General features: G+C 38.9%; 1 protein-coding gene across 4 annotated transcripts in view; it reads right to left on the reverse strand.

Moving 5' to 3' along the window:
* Positions 1-17,290, reverse strand: part of PDLIM5 (PDZ and LIM domain 5) — a 224,431-nt gene that overhangs the window by 14,707 nt on the left and 192,434 nt on the right. For all 4 annotated transcript variants that reach the window (XM_061164380.1, XM_061164378.1, XM_061164376.1 and 1 more), the window contains one exon: positions 9,016-9,190. In XM_061164380.1, the coding sequence (XP_061020363.1) occupies positions 9,016-9,190 (175 nt within the window). The remainder of the gene's footprint in view (positions 1-9,015; positions 9,191-17,290) is intronic.

The following is a 17,290-nucleotide window of genomic DNA, read 5'->3' on the forward strand; positions in this document are numbered from 1 at the left end:
TGGAAGCGTAAGTATTAGTTTGCACTTGGAAGAAAGCTTTCCTCTTGAAACATGCCTATCAGTGCTACCAAATATTTAACAAACTTCACCTGAGGGGGTTAAAAAAAGACATTTGAGAACAGCTGATTGAGGAACATACAACCTATTTTCTAGACTTTCTAAGATATGTACTGAGATCAACTCAGACCAGCACACAACTCCATCCTGCGAATCTGAGCAGACTGGGTCTGGCCCAGTGCACAGGATGCCCTGTAATGACGGGTGCTGTGTGACACCTTCAGTCCGCGCTGACACTTGGGAGAGGAGACAGCCCCACAAAGCCCGCTCGCACTCCTCCTGGAAGCAGCTGTGGAAAGTGCTGGCTGTAAGATCATACAGGGCCATTTTTACACGGACTCCTTGGAGAAATTCCTTTCAAGTTTCTGTAACAAGAACAGTTTTGCTTCTTCTGAGCAAGAGATTTATTTTTTATCTCACTAAACATTAATTTGCAAAATTTTCCTTTTTTTTTTTTTTTTTTGTCAACTGCCACGCTAACGGTAAAGAACCCACCTGCCAATGCAGGAGACGTTAAGAGACACGGGTTCGATCCCTGGGTCGAGAAGATCCCCTGGAGGAGGGCAGAGCAACTCCTTCCAGTATTCATGCCTGGAGAATCCCATGGATAGAGCAGCCTGGTGGTCTACAGTCCAGGGGGTCACAAAGAGTCAGACAGGACTGAAGTGACTCAGCACAGAAGGCTCATAGCCAAAGTCTAACCACAGGCAAGGATGTATGTACGTCATTACTGTCCAGGCTCAATGACAAACTTCTTTCCACTCTTCAGTTTTTAATAGCCTCATCCATGATTTCCATTCTTCTTTTGCTTTCTTTTGTATGTTTTAGAAGGTTTTCTTACATTTCAGCTATTCTTAAAGAGTCTTTTTGAAAGCCTTCTGGGATAGAGTCCACTATAAATAAAGAGTCCATCAGAAGGGTCATCTTAAGGTATTTACTTAAGTTTCTTTATCAAATCTGAATAGTGAATGATATTAACGACACCAGAGGAACTCCCTCTGCACCTTTAAAAAGTGAGCTGACAGTGACCCTGCTCCTGCCACACCTCCATTCTGATACGGACAGGCTCCTACAGATTCTCCTCGGCTAAGCCGAAACAGCATCTTCCCTGTCAGTGCCCTTGAAGTTATGTATAAACAATAAAATTTCTTACATATAACAAAGTCCACTCTTCTCTGTGTCAGCAGAGACTAATTTAACAAACTCATTAACACAGGATTACCACTGAATACGTTCTTCTTGTCCTAGGTAGGATTGGGTTTCCATCTGGGAACTGGAACGAAAGGCTTAGATAACTGCACAGTGGAATGAAGGATTCGGTTCCCTCTCAGAGTCCTCTGCAACCGTGAGCCTCACTGAATGCCTGCTGACTGACATGGGAAGGCAGGGGGCTGAGCTGGAGCACTGATTGGCTGAGAGAGAAGTGCTGTGGTGTGTTCGTCTTCTTGGTGTGATATTTAAGCCAAAAAAAGGAAGCAAAGGTAGGTAATATTTCAGAGAAAAAGAACAGCTTAGTCAGAAAGATGAAAGGAACTGTAAATTTCAACAGGTACAAGCTAGTAGGGATCCAGGTTGAAAAACAAATGCTTCTTTTTTTGTTTACCACAACAGGTACCATCTCATATAGATATAAAATTAAAGAAATAGAAAACAAAATTCTTTCTTGTGAGGAGAACTCTTAGGATTTACTCTCTTAACAACTCTCAGTTGTGTCCAACTCTTTGCGACCCTATGGACTGTAGTCCACCAGGCTCCTCTGTCCATGGGATTCTCCAGGCAAGAATACTGCAGTGGGTTGCCATTTCCTTCTCTAGGGGATCTTCCTGACCCAGGGATTGAACCCACATCTCCTACACTGGTAGATGATTACTACATAGCCACTAGGGAAGCCCACCTTAGTATTAGCTAACACTTTGTAAACTTTCAACGTATATTTGTTGTATAAAAGTACTGTTTTATATGTAGACTACTGAACTTTATTGCTGGCAATTTCTTTCCAATAAAAGTAACTGGCTGTTGAAGCTAGATAATCCCCATCTCTCCTCTTTGCACCAACAGGTTCTGGATGTATCTCTGTAAGACTTACCACAATGATACAGCTGTTGCTTTGCTTGTCTAGTAAACTGTATTCATTTGCTAGAACTGCCTTAAAAAAGCACCACAGATGGAGTGGCTTAAACAACAGGAATTATTTTCTCAATTTTGGAAGTTAGAAGTCTAAACTTAAGATGTTGGCAGGGTTAATTTCTTCTAAGGCTTCTCTCTTTGGCTTCTAGATGGCCATCTTCACCTGGTCTTCCTTCTATGTGTGTCTGTGTCCTAACCTCTTCTTATTAAGAACATTGGTGATACTGGATTAGGATCCATTCTAATGACCCCATTTTACCTCTTAAAGACCCTATCTTCAAAAACAGTCTGAAATACTGGTAGTTAGGGGTTCAACATATGAATTTGGGAAGGGACTCAACTCAGTTTAGAAGAGCAACCTCCTTAAAGCAAGGGAGTATGTCTTTGATTTCTGTATCACTGGTATCTACAGGAAGTGGCACATAAAATACTCAATGAGCGCTGCTTATAGAATGACTATATTTCCACATTAGATGAGAAACTGGCAAAGTAAACCCTTCACTCTCTGGGTCATTTCTATGAGCCTAAGAATGTATGTACATGGTACAAAGTCACTTGGAGGGGAAGTAAGAACTCATAACTGTTCAGTCTGTTATTTACTCACTTCTTTCTCACTTACCCACTCTAACACTATGAAGAAGAGTACACTGCCACATTCTTAAGATATGGCAGGTCTGCTTAAGTCGTTTCTTTTCCCCTGATTTATACAGTAGTATATATGGTTACATGTATATGTAGCCACAATATTTATATATATATTACAATACATGAACCGTGAATTTCCAGATGTTCAAGCTGGTTTTAAAAAAGGCAGAGGAACCTGAGATCAAATTGCCAACATCCACTGGATCATCAAAAAAAGCAAGAGAGTTCCAGAAAAACATCTATTTCTGCTTTATTTACTATGCCAAAGCCTTTGACTGTGTGGATCACAATAAACTGTGGAAAATTCTTCAAGAGATGCGAATACCAGACCACCTGACCTGCCTCTTGAGAAACCTGTGTGCAGGTCAGGAAGCAGCAGGTAGAACTGGACATGGAACAACAGACTGGTTCCAAATATGAAAAGGAGTATGTCAAGGCTGTATATTGTCAACCTGCTTATTTAACTTATATGCAGAGTACATCATGAGAAATGCTGGGCTGGATGAAGCACAAGCTGGAATCAAGACTGCTGGGAGAAATATCAATAACCTCAGATATGCAGAGGACACCACCCTTATGGCAGAAAGCAAAGAAGAACTAAAGAGCCTCTTGATGAAAGTGAAAGAGGAGAGTGAAAAAGTTGGCTTAAAGCTCAACATTCAGAAAACTAAGATCATGGCATCCAGTCCCATCACTTCATGGCAAATAGATGGGGAAACAGTGGCTGAATATTTTTTTGGGCTCCAAAATCACTGCAGATGGTGATTACAGCCATGAAATTAAAAGACGTTTACTCCTTGGAAGGAAAGTTATGACCAACCTAGATAGCATATTAATAATTACTTTGTCAACAAAGGTCCATCTTGTCAAGGCTATGGTTTTTCCAATAGTCATGTATGGATGTGGAAGTTGGACTATAAAGCAAGCTGAATGCCAAAGAAGTGATGGTTTTGAACTGTGGTGTTGGAGAAGACTCTTGAGAGTCTCTTGGACTGCAAGGAGATCCAACCAGTCCATCCTAAAGGAGATCAGTCCTGGGTGTTCATTGGAAGGACTCATGTTGAAGCTGAAACTCCAGTACTTTGGCCACCTGATGCGAGGAGCTGACTCTTTTGAAAAGACCCTGATGCTAGCAAAGACTGAGGGCGGGAGGAGAAGGGGACGACAGAGGATGAGATGGTTGGATGGCATAGTGACTCAACGGACATAAGTTTGGGTAAACTCCGGGAGTTCGTGAAAAGGGAGGCCTGGAGTGCTGCAGTTCATGGGGTCGCAGAGAGTCAGACACGACTGAGCGACTGAATTGAAATGGAAACACATTAATATATCTTAGTATGTATTTCTCTACATAAAGTAAAAGAACTTCATTTAGAGTTCTATAGTTTTTAATTATCATAATATAATACTATAACATTTTCCTAAGTAGTGCAAGTTAAAAGCATGAATATAAAGTTACATAGATCTGGGTTCACATGCAGGTTTTACTATCTATGTAACTTCAGCAAATATGTAAGTTTTCTGTGCCTTGGTTTTCTCATATGTGAAACTGAGGCAATTATAATAACTGCCTTACAAGGTTATGAGAATTTAATAATGATTCAGGTAAAATTATAACACAGTATTTGGCATATGCTAAGAATATATTAAGGGCTTCCCGGGTGGCTCAGTAGTAAAGAATCCGTCTACCAATGCAGGAGATGCAGGAGATGTGGGTTTAATCCCTGGGTTGAGAAGATTCCCTGGAGTAGGAAATGGCAACCTGCTCCAGTATTCTTGCCTGGGAAATTCCACGGACAGAGGAGCCTGGCAGGCTACAGTCCAAAGGGTCGAATACAACTGAACAACTAAGCATGCACACAAGAATACATAAAACAATTATTATCCAAAAACAGGATAATAACAGCACCGTAACACTACATCATATAAATGCTGAACATCTTGTTCTTCCCATTTTCCCCCTATAATAGGTCTGAAATCTTGGTCTACGCCTTGCTCATAAGATCTATGTCTTTACTGTTTCCGTAAATTGAGGGACTAACACATTAAGTCAAGAAGTCTTTTATTTTCAAGTAAAATCTTAACCAGAAGGGACAATAAATAAAACCTATTAATAATGGAGTTCTCAGAGATAGAAATGGATGCTAAGACAGGCAAAAACTCTGCTGGCTTCTCTCCAGGGTAAATGAGATGGCCCTCCTTAGGAGAAAAGTTTGAAAACAAGTAAGAAAGAAACAAATCAATGCTGTTAAAATTTTCTCTGTCACTGGAATAAAGAATGAGTTGTCTCAATGTGATTTTCTGGTGCTGGACTGTAGGCAAAGATGGGACAATAGCATCATGGCTCCTTTTTTTTTTTTTTTTTTTTAAAGTATTCCATATCAAGGGAGAAATTCAAGCACCATGAACCCCTTATTTCTTTCATCAAAATGCTGAGCAGCTAAATGTGAATGGTTCATTTAACTCCATATAATACAAGTGGATTTTTAATGTCACTAGATATAACAGTCCAAAAATAAGCTAGTATTTTCATAAGCCTATTCTACCAGAGAAATTAAATATGGCTTTGTCTGTACTAGTATCCTGATTTCCTGTTCCCCTATTATATCAGCACTCCAAATAGTCAATCTGTTCACCAGCATGAATCAAAAAATGGTACTTCTATCACAAATGGACTGGAAATGTTCTAGAGCAAACTTAATCAGAACTTTAGTAGAATTTCCCAAAATGTAACATTCTATCCATCTGTAAAAGGCAACTAGCTAACTAGTTTTGCCTCAGTTCAGTTCAGTTCAGTCGCTCAGTTGTGTCTGACTCTTTGCGACCCCATGAACCGCAGCACGCCAGGCCTCCCTGTTCATCACCAACTCCTGGAGTCCATCCAAACCCATGTCCATTGAGTCGGTGGATGCCATCCAACCTTCTCATCCTCTGTCATCCCCTTCTCCTCCTGCCCTCAATCCTTCCCAGCATCAGGGTCTTTTCAAATGAGTCAGTTCGTCACATCAGGTGGCCAATGTACTGGAGTTTCAGCTTCAACATCAGTCCTTCCAATGAACACCCAGGACTGATCTCCTTTAAGATGAACTGGTTGGATCTCCTTGCAGTCCAGGGAACTCTGAAGAGTCTTCTCCAACACCACAGTTCAAAAGCATCAATTCTTCGGTGCTCAGCTTTACTTATAGTCCAACTCTCGCATCCATACATGACCACTGGAAAAACCATAGCCTTGACTAGATGGACCTTTGTTGACAAAATAATGTCTCTGCTTTTTAGTATGCTGTCTAGGTTGGTCATAACTTTCTTTCCAAGGAGTAAGCGTCTTTTAATTTCATGGCTGCAGTCACCATCTGCAGTGATTTTGAAGCCCAAAAAATAAAGTCAGCCAATGTTTCTACTGCTTCTCCATCTATTTGCCATGAAATAATACAATTTAGGAAAAACATTCATAATCTTTCCCAGATTCAAATAAACCAAAAATTTTAACATTAGATGAAAATGATCTATGGAGTTTTAAGCTAAAAATACGTTCAATAAGAGATAATCAGTTCAGTACTAACATCGGAGATACAAGTTTCTGAAACTGTCCAAAAATTTTTCTAAGAAAACAGTATTAGATTGCCTTTAATTAAAACTGTTTTTGAAAATTTGAAACATTTAGAAAATAAATATTAAAAAATATAAATTATAAAAACATAATATAAATGACACTGTGGAAAACAAATAAAACAAATTTAAATTACAAATAATCTTAAACTGCCAGGTTACAATATTCTATACTGAAAGTGTGAAGCCTGCAACTGCAGCCTGTTTCTAAAACAGGTGTCCAAGAGAATGTCACTTGATCTAATGCCTCCTAGCTTTGGTAAGTGATACTGACACTGCAGTCAAGAACTGGAAAATCTGTTTTGCCTAGGTCTCTGAACTGACCACACTCTATTCAAGCAGCTTCAGCATTTGAACACCAAGCAAATATGCTATGTTAATTACTGTAATAGGATCTTGACATAAGCTAATCCCTGTTCCTATTAACTTCTCTAGTAAATGAAGCTCTAATGCTTAACTGATAACAAGCGCTGGGATAATCCAGAGCAATATAAAATTTAACAGATGAGGGGGCAATAAGTGGTGGCCATTCATGTTTTTAACAAAGTATTTATTTTACTTGGCAGAAGATAGTGCATGAAAACCACAATCTGGTGTAGCATTAAAAACTGAAACCAAGGCAGTTGTGGGGGGGGAAGGTAATTTTTATTTTGATCTTCATATTTTCCCTATACTAATTTTTTCAGATGTGCTGGCAGTGGTGATCATAGGATATCACAGAATGTGATGATCAGCCCACAAGAGTCAGAAACTGACGCGGTCTCACACTTTGTTAACCCATCCTGTGATTACTCGCTTACAACAGCACACTAGCAGCGTTGACTCCTGTCTCCGTAACCCATCTCCATAAAAGGTGTGTTTGTCTAAATCATATTATCCTCTGATACCAGTCTAGGAAACCAAAGCATCATAACGTATAGGAACAATGTTATAAGTCAAAGCTTATTTTCATTAACATTAACTCTAAAAACATAACCCTACATAGAGTCAGTAATTTGAAACATTGTTTTATTTATTGAGAAAAAGCAGTAGCACACTAGATTCTATACTAGTTTAAATATTTCTGTAAGACCCATTGATAGCAGTACTTTAAAAAAAAAATGACTCTAACCACAAAGATACTATGACCAAAGGATGAGTGGGTCTAGAGTCATGTATGATCTGTTCAGGTTAAACATTCACCAAATGCCTTTCGTGTGTCAGATATTACGCGAGGCTTCAAAAACTGCTACAGATATCCTCCTTCTCACCACAACCATTATTACTCCTGCCACAGCTGCAGGTTAATTCTCATACAACAGGTACTTACTGTGGAAAATACAAACTAAGTGGAAAATAACAGCTTATCAAATAGCATGTTATGATTCCATTTCTAGAAAACAACATCTGTCCTTGTGTGTTTGTGTGTAAGTGTGTTTTAAACTGTGAACTAATTGTGGGTATCTTGGGAGGTGTAATTATATATGAATTTTTATTTTTGCTTTCTGTTTTCCTATAGTTTGGAAATGTCACAATGAATGTGGACTACCTTTAAGAGGCAAAAGCTACTTTAAAAAAAAAACCCACATACTCTGTGTTGTGTTCTTGACACATTTATTATTTAATAGTGGGTTAAGGGGAAGGGTATTTATATTTGGTTCTTAAATAAAATATTGAGACTCCCTGAGCTCCATTTTAAGTAGTAACTAGAAACATTACCCTAAGCAATAATTATGTAAGACAAGAGGGGAACATGCAAGTAAGTCTTAACCTTATTCAACTTTAGAGACACTGTTGTTTCAACTATTACAAAACAGGGTAAATTAAAAATGAGGAGGGAGCTTGAGCAGTCATGTCAAGTAATCATCTGTTAGGGCCAGCAAGCAACTCACACAAGCAGCAAGGTCCTCTGGTGGGATCCCTGTATTAACATTCACACCTAAACCTCGTAACATTTGAAAAGTCACTTGTTCAGAAACGCTGAGGTTTAATAAGTGCTAGTGTAGTACACTCACTTAAGAGCTTAGCCTTTCCTGCTTTTAGGAATTTAAGAAACAATAAAATACATTGGGATAAAAGATATTTTAAAGAATGGATATGGTTATGACCTAATCCAAAAAGCAAAGCATTTATGAATAGATCCAAAGGTAATTATATCTTTCAAGGCTTAGTTTGAAAATGCAATCTTTTCTCTAGGGCTCAAAGTTCTTTATTTTACATCATTAGTTACTTTTCATCTAAATGAGAGTCCTCACTTTTCTAGTTTGTGAAATAATGAAGTTCTTTGGGGTCCCTTTGAGTCTTAATATTTCATTATTCTCTGAAATGCCACATTAATCATTATTTTTCTTAGTTCTGATAGGAACTAATAACTGACTCAATTGGTATTTTTAGTTTTATTTTCACAGAGCCCAGAATTACTTTTCATTAAAACAGGTTCTAACAAATATCTATTAATATATTCATACATATCTACTTCCAAAATAACTATTACATAGAAAGAAATATTCTCATTAATAAAATTTCTAATCTTTCAAAATATTAAAAAAAAATCAACACTGGTACTAAGCCTTCTCCAGAAAAATTTAAAATCAAATGACCAACCTGATAACCTGGTTGCAGTGGGCGCACATTGGAGTTCGTTTCCCTGCGGGAATATGCTCGGCCCTTTGCACCAAAGTGTCCTCATTACTGGGCTGAGGCTGCCCTCTGGCTGAGTTGGCTGGTGCCACGACTCCTGTGGATGGTCCACTGCTTACGACTCTTCCAGCGGAAGGTGCTAGGAGTTAAACAAGGGAATCAGAATGAGAATAAACCAAATATAAGCTTTTCCTAATAATCAAATGATAACTTTGCATACAAGTGTGCTCAGTCCTATCAGACGCAGTGACCCCATAGACTGCAGCCTGCCAGGCGCCCCTGACCATGGAACTTTTCAAGCAAGAATACTGGAGTGAGTTGCCATTTCCTCCTCCAGGGGATCTTCCCAACCCAGGGATCAAATCCACATCTCTTCAGTCTCCTGCATTGGCAGGCAGATTCTTTACCACTAGTGCCGCCTGGGAAGCCCCCCTGCTCAAAAAAACACTTCACTTTAAAAAATAATCTATCCACTCACTTCTTCACTCATTCACTCATACTTTATGGAGAGATTATGGATCAAATGCTGGACTGAGACTACAGAGTTAAATAGAAAAATTCAAAGATTGTAATCCAGTGAAAGAGTTACGATAGATGACGGGAGAGAATGTTTTCCAGAGGAGATATGGTTAATATCAAATACGGATGGTAAAATATTTCTAGTCATCCAGACGTCTCTGATAACCATTAATTATATTTAACTCAAAATGTATCAGAGGTACATTACAGATGCCAATGTGTTGAGGACAGAAACAAAAATGAACCCCCTATATTCTCTCCTGTCCTGTATTGCCTAAGAATACTGTGAAATTGGTCACCGGTCATACAAGGGAGATACAAAAGAATCATCCTAGGGCTTTCCTCTCCCTCACCTGTGGTTATAATGGGTTCTGCTGATTCTTCATTCCTGGTTCCTGATTTTGCCCCCTGATGCCTATTCCTGCAATACTGTCCTGGTTTATGTCTTCAAGGCCTCCCACCTGAACTAACACCCAATGTCTTATTCTCCGCTGCCCCTGCGGACTGAAATCTTACTTGATGAGAACTCTGCATAAATCATTCCAAGGATCTTCCTCTTCTTACAGCAGTGAGTGCAGTCTAAGGTTCTAAGCGCCACATATAGGTCCCTGCAGTGGTCTCCATCTTCCCCACAGCCTCACTTGTCACCATCCTCTGCCTTTCTCTTTACTACAGTGAATACCGGACTGCCTCACTGTCCCTGTGAGGCACCTGTCCATTCACAGCCTGTCCTCAGTCTCATTTCTCTACTTTCCCCTATTCACCTAGTAACCACTACTTGGTACAATGCCGCCCAGGAGTCAACTGCTCTAAAGTCCTCCCCCAACCACCTCTCCCCACTGCCCCTCCACATAATCCAGATTAATGTCTCTTTTCCATGTTCCCATAATTTTCTGTGAATGACTTTACAGAAGATGCTCCCTGAGGGCAGGAACTAGGTTTTATTCCTTGCCCCAGCAACTAACACAGTGTCTAGAATGAACGAATGAATGAGTAAAATGGAATCAATACATGAATGAACAACTGCAACAACTGTAAAGGATTAAACCCAACAGAAGGCCTATTCTTCACCCACAGGCAATTAAAATGTAGTGGAAGAGAAAGGGCTTATAAATTCTAATGGTTTAAAAGAAACAATTTTTAAGAAAAGCATATAAATAATACAAATTAACAGGATGTGTGTATGTATGTGTGTACAGTTATATATGCATATGTGTACATAGACAGGATTCATATTAAAGGTGTGGTTAGAACTGGATAAACTTGATTAGGATAATTGAAAAACTAATTCTTCCTCACGAAAATAAAGCCTACTTGCAATTTCAGATCCAGAAAGTCAGCGTTTATAAATACCTAGCACATCCCCTCCAGCGCTCTGCCTGGTACCTGAGCTGTGAAACGGCATTTTATAGGCTGGGAGCTCAACTAGTGTCCATGTTTCAAGAGATTCAACTGAACTAGGAACATGTTTTAGGCTTACACTTTCTCTTACAGAATGGGAAAGAAAATTACTCTAACACCCATCCTGTGTATGTTCTTCCTTGTTTCCTAACTTACACTTTCTCTTACAGAAATGGGAAAGAAAATTACTGCAATATCCATACTGTAATCCATACTGTAGAAAGAATATCCTTTCTTCCTGTTCTCTCACTAATGTATACAACACAACTCTCCTTCAGGTTCTATATGCAGGCCCGACTGCTCTCAGAGAAATGCAGATAAGCATTTTCAATGCCAAATTGTGTTCTCGTTGTTGGCTTCAAGATAGGCAACATGGGTTTCATCTGCTAGGACGCATTACCAGCTCATCCTCAGAAATCCGAGGTGTCTGAATTCTCCCACTTACTCAGGAATGGTCCTCTGGCTCCTCTGTCCCTGTCAGTTCCCAGACCCTAACAGATGGTCCACCGGAAATGTGTTCAAGGTCTGTTCATTAATCCAAACCCATGCTTTGGCATTTGAGTCCTGGGCTTCCCTGGTGGCCCAGACGGTAAAGAATCCACCTACAATGCGGGAGACCTGGGTTCAGTTCCTGGGTTGGGAAGATCCCCTGGAGAAGTGCATGGCAACCCACTCCAGTATTCCTGCCTGGAGAATCCCAGGGACTGAGAAGCCTGGTGGGCTACAGTCCATGGGGTCACAAAGAGTCGGACACGACTGAGTGACTAACACTTGAATCCCTCAAGTCTGGACAATTATAAGTCTCCTAACCAGTCTGTCTGCTGCCATCTCTTTTTCAACCTAATCTGCTAGATTATTTTTCCAAATACACTACTCTGCTCATATTTTCTTGCTTACAAAGCTTTCATAATTCCTCCCTGCAAGCTACATGCACCACTGACAGTCTAGTCCCTCCACGAGTTCATGCCAGTCTTCTTTACAATCTTGTCTTCTCTGCTCAGCCAAATACCCACCTTTATCAACAAACTCAATTATCTTTATTTAACATTTAACTTGTGCCATCCTTACCGGAAGGCACTATTCTCAAATCCTTACAATAGCCCTATGATGGAGGCATGATCAGTACCATGTTTTTACTCTAGCTGAGGCAAAGAGAGGTTAAGTAACAAGCCTAACATCAAACAGCAAATGAAGGGCAACCCTAAAGCAGGCAGTCTGGTTCCACAATCTGTGCTCTTAAACACTATGCAATTGTCTACTCATTGTCCCTTCCCTGAATGTGCCGTGCTGGGCCCTGCTTCTATGACCCCTGGCCAATGACCCCTTTCTCCACAGCTATTCATGGTTTTCCCATTCTGCAAGGCTCATAGCAATTCTGTTTTCTTCCCCGGTATTCCCTGACCATCCGAGCCAGAAGTGTTCTCTTGTCCCTCATAACATATTTAACACCCCCATCTATGTAATATATTTGCTATTTATCAATATCCTATAATATCTTTTCCTTCCTATGTCAATGATAAACTCGGTGAAATGAGAACTTTCTATTAACTTCTTTCTAACATTACCAGAAAACTGCCTTAAAAACAGAAGGCAAAAAATTAATATTTAATCAAGTAAACAAAAAAGGGAAGGTTCCAAATCACTTTCATTTTGCCTTTTTAAAGAACAGGATTGAGATAGTTTTAAAATGTGGATTAGGTTCAGGATTTCAAACAGTGGGAAAGTTACCAATTGAAAAATCTCAAAATCAGACCTCAAAGGGAGTCAAACCCTTTCATCTACCATATGCCTTTATTTTATCACATTATCTATGCATAAGCCCTAAAGTACTGAGTCACTGAGGCATTTTTAGCAATAAAAGAGTGTAGTAATTTTCCATCGGTCATTGTAATATGGGACATAATCCATCTGGCCCATGCCTCAAGGAGAAGATACATGGGGGAACTAAGTTATTTAACATGAGAAGCCATTTTTGAATGCGAAACATGTGACTGTGTCTTAAACACATAGAAAGAGGCTCTAAGCTCACTGCTGTACCTTCCTTGGGGAGAAAAGCCTTGCTTCTTGTTAATGCTCCATTTTAGCCACTTTGGATGAGACAGAAATTCTCACACCTCTGTTTTGTTGCTGTGTTGCGAGTACACTGGCCCATACGCAAAGCTCTACCAGCTTGTTAATTACCAAGCCCCAAACATTTCCAAGGAACAGTTAATTCCCATATGAATAAAGTGATGTTTCATTTCTTCAGACTGAATTTCTCACTACTCCAGCACAGAAGCAGGCAACTTCTGAGCCATCAATTACCAACCCCCTGGCCTCTGCTCATCTAGCTTATTGGGGAGAGGAAGGTGTGAGAAGGTGAGGTTTTGGAAAAGGGGAAGCACCACAAATGAGTCCAGTTTCCTTTAAAATTCTGTAGAAAACTGCACTGCCACACAGACAAAAACAGTCTTCCATGAGGGGTACAGAGACCAAAATATCTCAGATTTATTGACCCCGCCATAAAAATCAATTTTATGTAGGAAAAAATATACATCTCTTCAGGGATAGCAGTTTAAAGATCTCAATCTACTGATCTGTAATAAAACCAGATTTTTCTTTTAAGTTCTAATAAAAGTATTAAATGGGGCTCTGAATTAGCTCCATTTCATAATCTAGAAATCGAAGTCACAAAAATGTAAGTGACTTATTTAAACTGAATAATGAGTGAGTCACAAAGAGAACATTAAAAGGAGGTTAGTTTTTGACTCAAGCTTTCCTTTTTAACCTTAATCTTGAATGACTTCCATTAAATTAGGCTTGTTTTGTGGCTGATCTCTACCCAATGGAATCAAGTTTAAAAGTTAATTTTTTTCTTTTGTATCAAATATATTTCAGCACCAAAACTCATCTAGAAATTTAAAGCCAGTAGCTATTCTCCAAACTAACAGTGTTAGTGAGATATCTTTTACTAACTTTATTATTTTTTTTTTAATTTTTATTATTATTATTATTTTTTTCCAGTGGGTTTTGTCATACATTGATATGAATCAGCCATGGATTTACATGTATTCCCAATCCCGATCCCCCCTCCCACCTCCCTCTCCACCCGATTCCTCTGGGTCTTCCCAGTGCACCAGGCCGGAGCACTTGTCTCGTGCATCCCACCTGGGCTGGTGATCTGTTTCACCATCTTTTACTAACTTTAGAGTGCTTACTTATGAGTTTTCTAAAGGTTTGGAATGAAATACATTCTAAGCTTTTATTTTCAGCACTATGATAGTCAAGCCTAAGATTGCAAACACTAACATTAAATAAGTTGATATAAATTAGTTGGAAAATCCAGCAGCACACTAGAATACTTTCTCAGCATTTAATATGTAAATTGTCAAATTAATCAACTAAAGTATAACTAACACAAAAAATGTTAAGTTCTTCATTTTTAAAATATCTGTAATAGTGATATATCTGAGTATTCTAAGGGGTAATACTTTTTAAAAAAGCAAATAAACCAACTTACTAATTATGAGACTTACTTTACTGCAAAGAAATGAAGTCATCTCTTTTGGACTACAGACAATAAATTGGAGATAAAAAATTTTAAAAAATTGAACCACGTAATATTCATTAATTTAGTAGAAAACATACCTCCCGTTACTGGGGAAATCTCTGTGATATATCACTTGGAAAGATAAAGTGAAAACTCTTTACTCTAGAAGGATCTTAACTGTATTCTTCCCCAAGCAGATGATTCAAGTTTGCATTATTTAGCAAATCAGTTAACACAAGTTTTAAGCACTCTTATCCTGAGGTTTAATTTTCTTTTCTAACCACTGTAAGGTCCTAACCAAGTGATTTTTCAAGTTGATCCAAGTAAATCCTCAGTAATGGGGCACATAAGAATATAACTGGGGATTTGTATAATATTATAAAAGACTATGTAATATATATGGAATTAGAAACTATCTAATTATTTACTATGTGGTTCAAATATAGCTAAGCTCACTAAAAGGCACTTGTTTATATAAAAAGAGTTTCTGGAGAGAAAACACAGATTAAGACCTTCACAACTCCAGGTAGTTCAATGTGTGAATTCTCTGAAACAGATGTTTTCCAACTGTAACAAGGTAGGTTGTATGACATTTTTGCTTTCTATCTCTGTTCAAAAAAAGCGGTTAGCTCTAAACCAATATTTTTAAAAACAAAGAGTAGTGAAGATTATAATGTATACATTAAATACCTGGCCAGGCTGTACCTGAATAAACATAAAATTCATCTGTTAATTCCTCTGGTTCAAGTCCAATCATTCAACTACCAGTAAAATCTTATTACTGGCATCTATTAGGTGAAAAAAATACTACATTATGTCAGACTGTATTTGGAAACTTAACATAAGTCAACTTAACATAAGGGCTGGGAGACAATATCCCCCAAACAAACAGATGTTGCTATTGTCTTTCAAGGTAGGTTTCTCTTACTAAACGCAGTGCTTTCGAACTGCTGAAAATATCATTCAGCAGGAGAGCAAGTTGGTGTTGAAAGATGAACTGCCCACAACAATATGAGAAACACATAACCTAACTTCTTACCATATCCAGAGTATGTCCCAGCTCAAGCAGTCATTATCTCTTGTTTGGCTTACTGCAGCAATGGCCTAAGCTCTTGTTCTGTCCTTCCCAAGACATGGAGCCCAAGAAAAACTAAATTGGCTCATCTCAAGCTACTCCTCTGCTCCAACAACTCACTTCTAACTCAGACCTGAACCAAAGGTCCTACAGATTCTGACTCCAGCTGCCTCTCGGGCCTGATCTGCCACTCATCCTTTGCTCACTAGCCACAGGGTACACTGTCTTCCTTTAGTTCAGTTACTTGGTCGTGTCTGACTCTTTGCAACCCCATGCACTGCAGCACGCCAGGCCTCCCTGTCCATAAGCAACTCCCGGAGTTTACCCAAACTCATGTCCATTGAGTCAGTGATGCCATCCAACATCTCATCCTCTGTCGTCCCCTTCTCCTCCTGCCTTCAATCTTTCCCAGCATCAGGGTCTTTTCAAATGAGTCAGCTCTTCACATCAGGTGGCCAAAGTACTGGAGTTTCAGCTTCAGCATGAGTCCTTCCAATGAACACCCAGGACTGATTTCCTTCAGGATGCACTGGTTGGATCTCCTTACTATCTCCTGTCTTCCTTGCTATTTCTCTAAATGGCCAGTGTGCTTCTGATTCAGGCCCTTTGTAGTTTCTATTCCCTCTGCCAGGAAATATTTTCCCACGGCTTCCTCCCTCATTTCCTTCCTGTCCTCTGCTCAGAGGTCATTTTAGCAATGTGGCTCCTTCTGATCACCCTATATAAAGGAGCAACCCTCTCCCTTCAAACCAGCATTCCCCATACTCCCTAACCGGTTTATCATCCCCATCTAATGCATTTTATATTCTTATTGCTTTTTATTACCTCTCTCTCCATACCTTGAGGCCAGAGAAGCTGTCTAATTTATTCACTGCTGTATCTCTAGCACCTAGAACAGTTCCTGGCATTTTGCTTTACAAATCTTTGTTTCAAGAATGACTCCAGCACCAAAATTACTGTCTTCCCATGGAAAGGAAACAGACTCCTTAAAGAAACTACTGTTTCTAGGATTGGGACAAAAAAAGTCAACATGGAAAGTCTAGAATATTTTGTGAGAAAGCAAAAATGCTAGCAAAGAACTAGAGTTGTATCAAGTGACTTGAAGCAGATGAGACCTTCTGAGCATTAATAATAACTACAAAGACTGAAATAAATTTACACGAGCTCACAATGGTTTTGTAATTTAAAAAACCACATTGATCACCTTTAGAGGATGCTAAGGAAAAAACTGATTTATTTGAAAAACCTGTAAAATTTAGTAAAGAGGAAAGAAATCAAGCTTTACAATTTATCACCTGGTAGCCAATCATGTTTCAACTATATACCATTCATTCCTCTGTTGTCTCTGAACTATTTGAAGCAAATTCAAGATCAATCATTTATTTCATAAAATTTCAATATCATTTCTAGAGTACTCTTAAAAAAATCTACCCAATAATACCATTATCACATCTAAAATAAAACAAAAATTTCCTTAACCTCATCAAATAACCAATTTTCCAATTTACTTCTGATTATCCTCTATATTAGTTTCCTCTCACTGCTGCGACATATTACTAAACATGTACTGGCTTAAACACAGCACAAGTGCACTATTTTACAGTTCTCCTCCATGGATATTTCCAGGCCAGACTCAAGGTGTTGGCAGGGCTGCTTCTTCCTAAAAGCTCTAGGGAAAATCCATTTCCTTACTTTTTCCATCTTTTAGAGCTGTC

This window comes from Dama dama, chromosome 17, assembly GCF_033118175.1.
Source record: "Dama dama isolate Ldn47 chromosome 17, ASM3311817v1, whole genome shotgun sequence".
NCBI classification, from domain to species: Eukaryota; Metazoa; Chordata; class Mammalia; order Artiodactyla; family Cervidae; genus Dama; species Dama dama.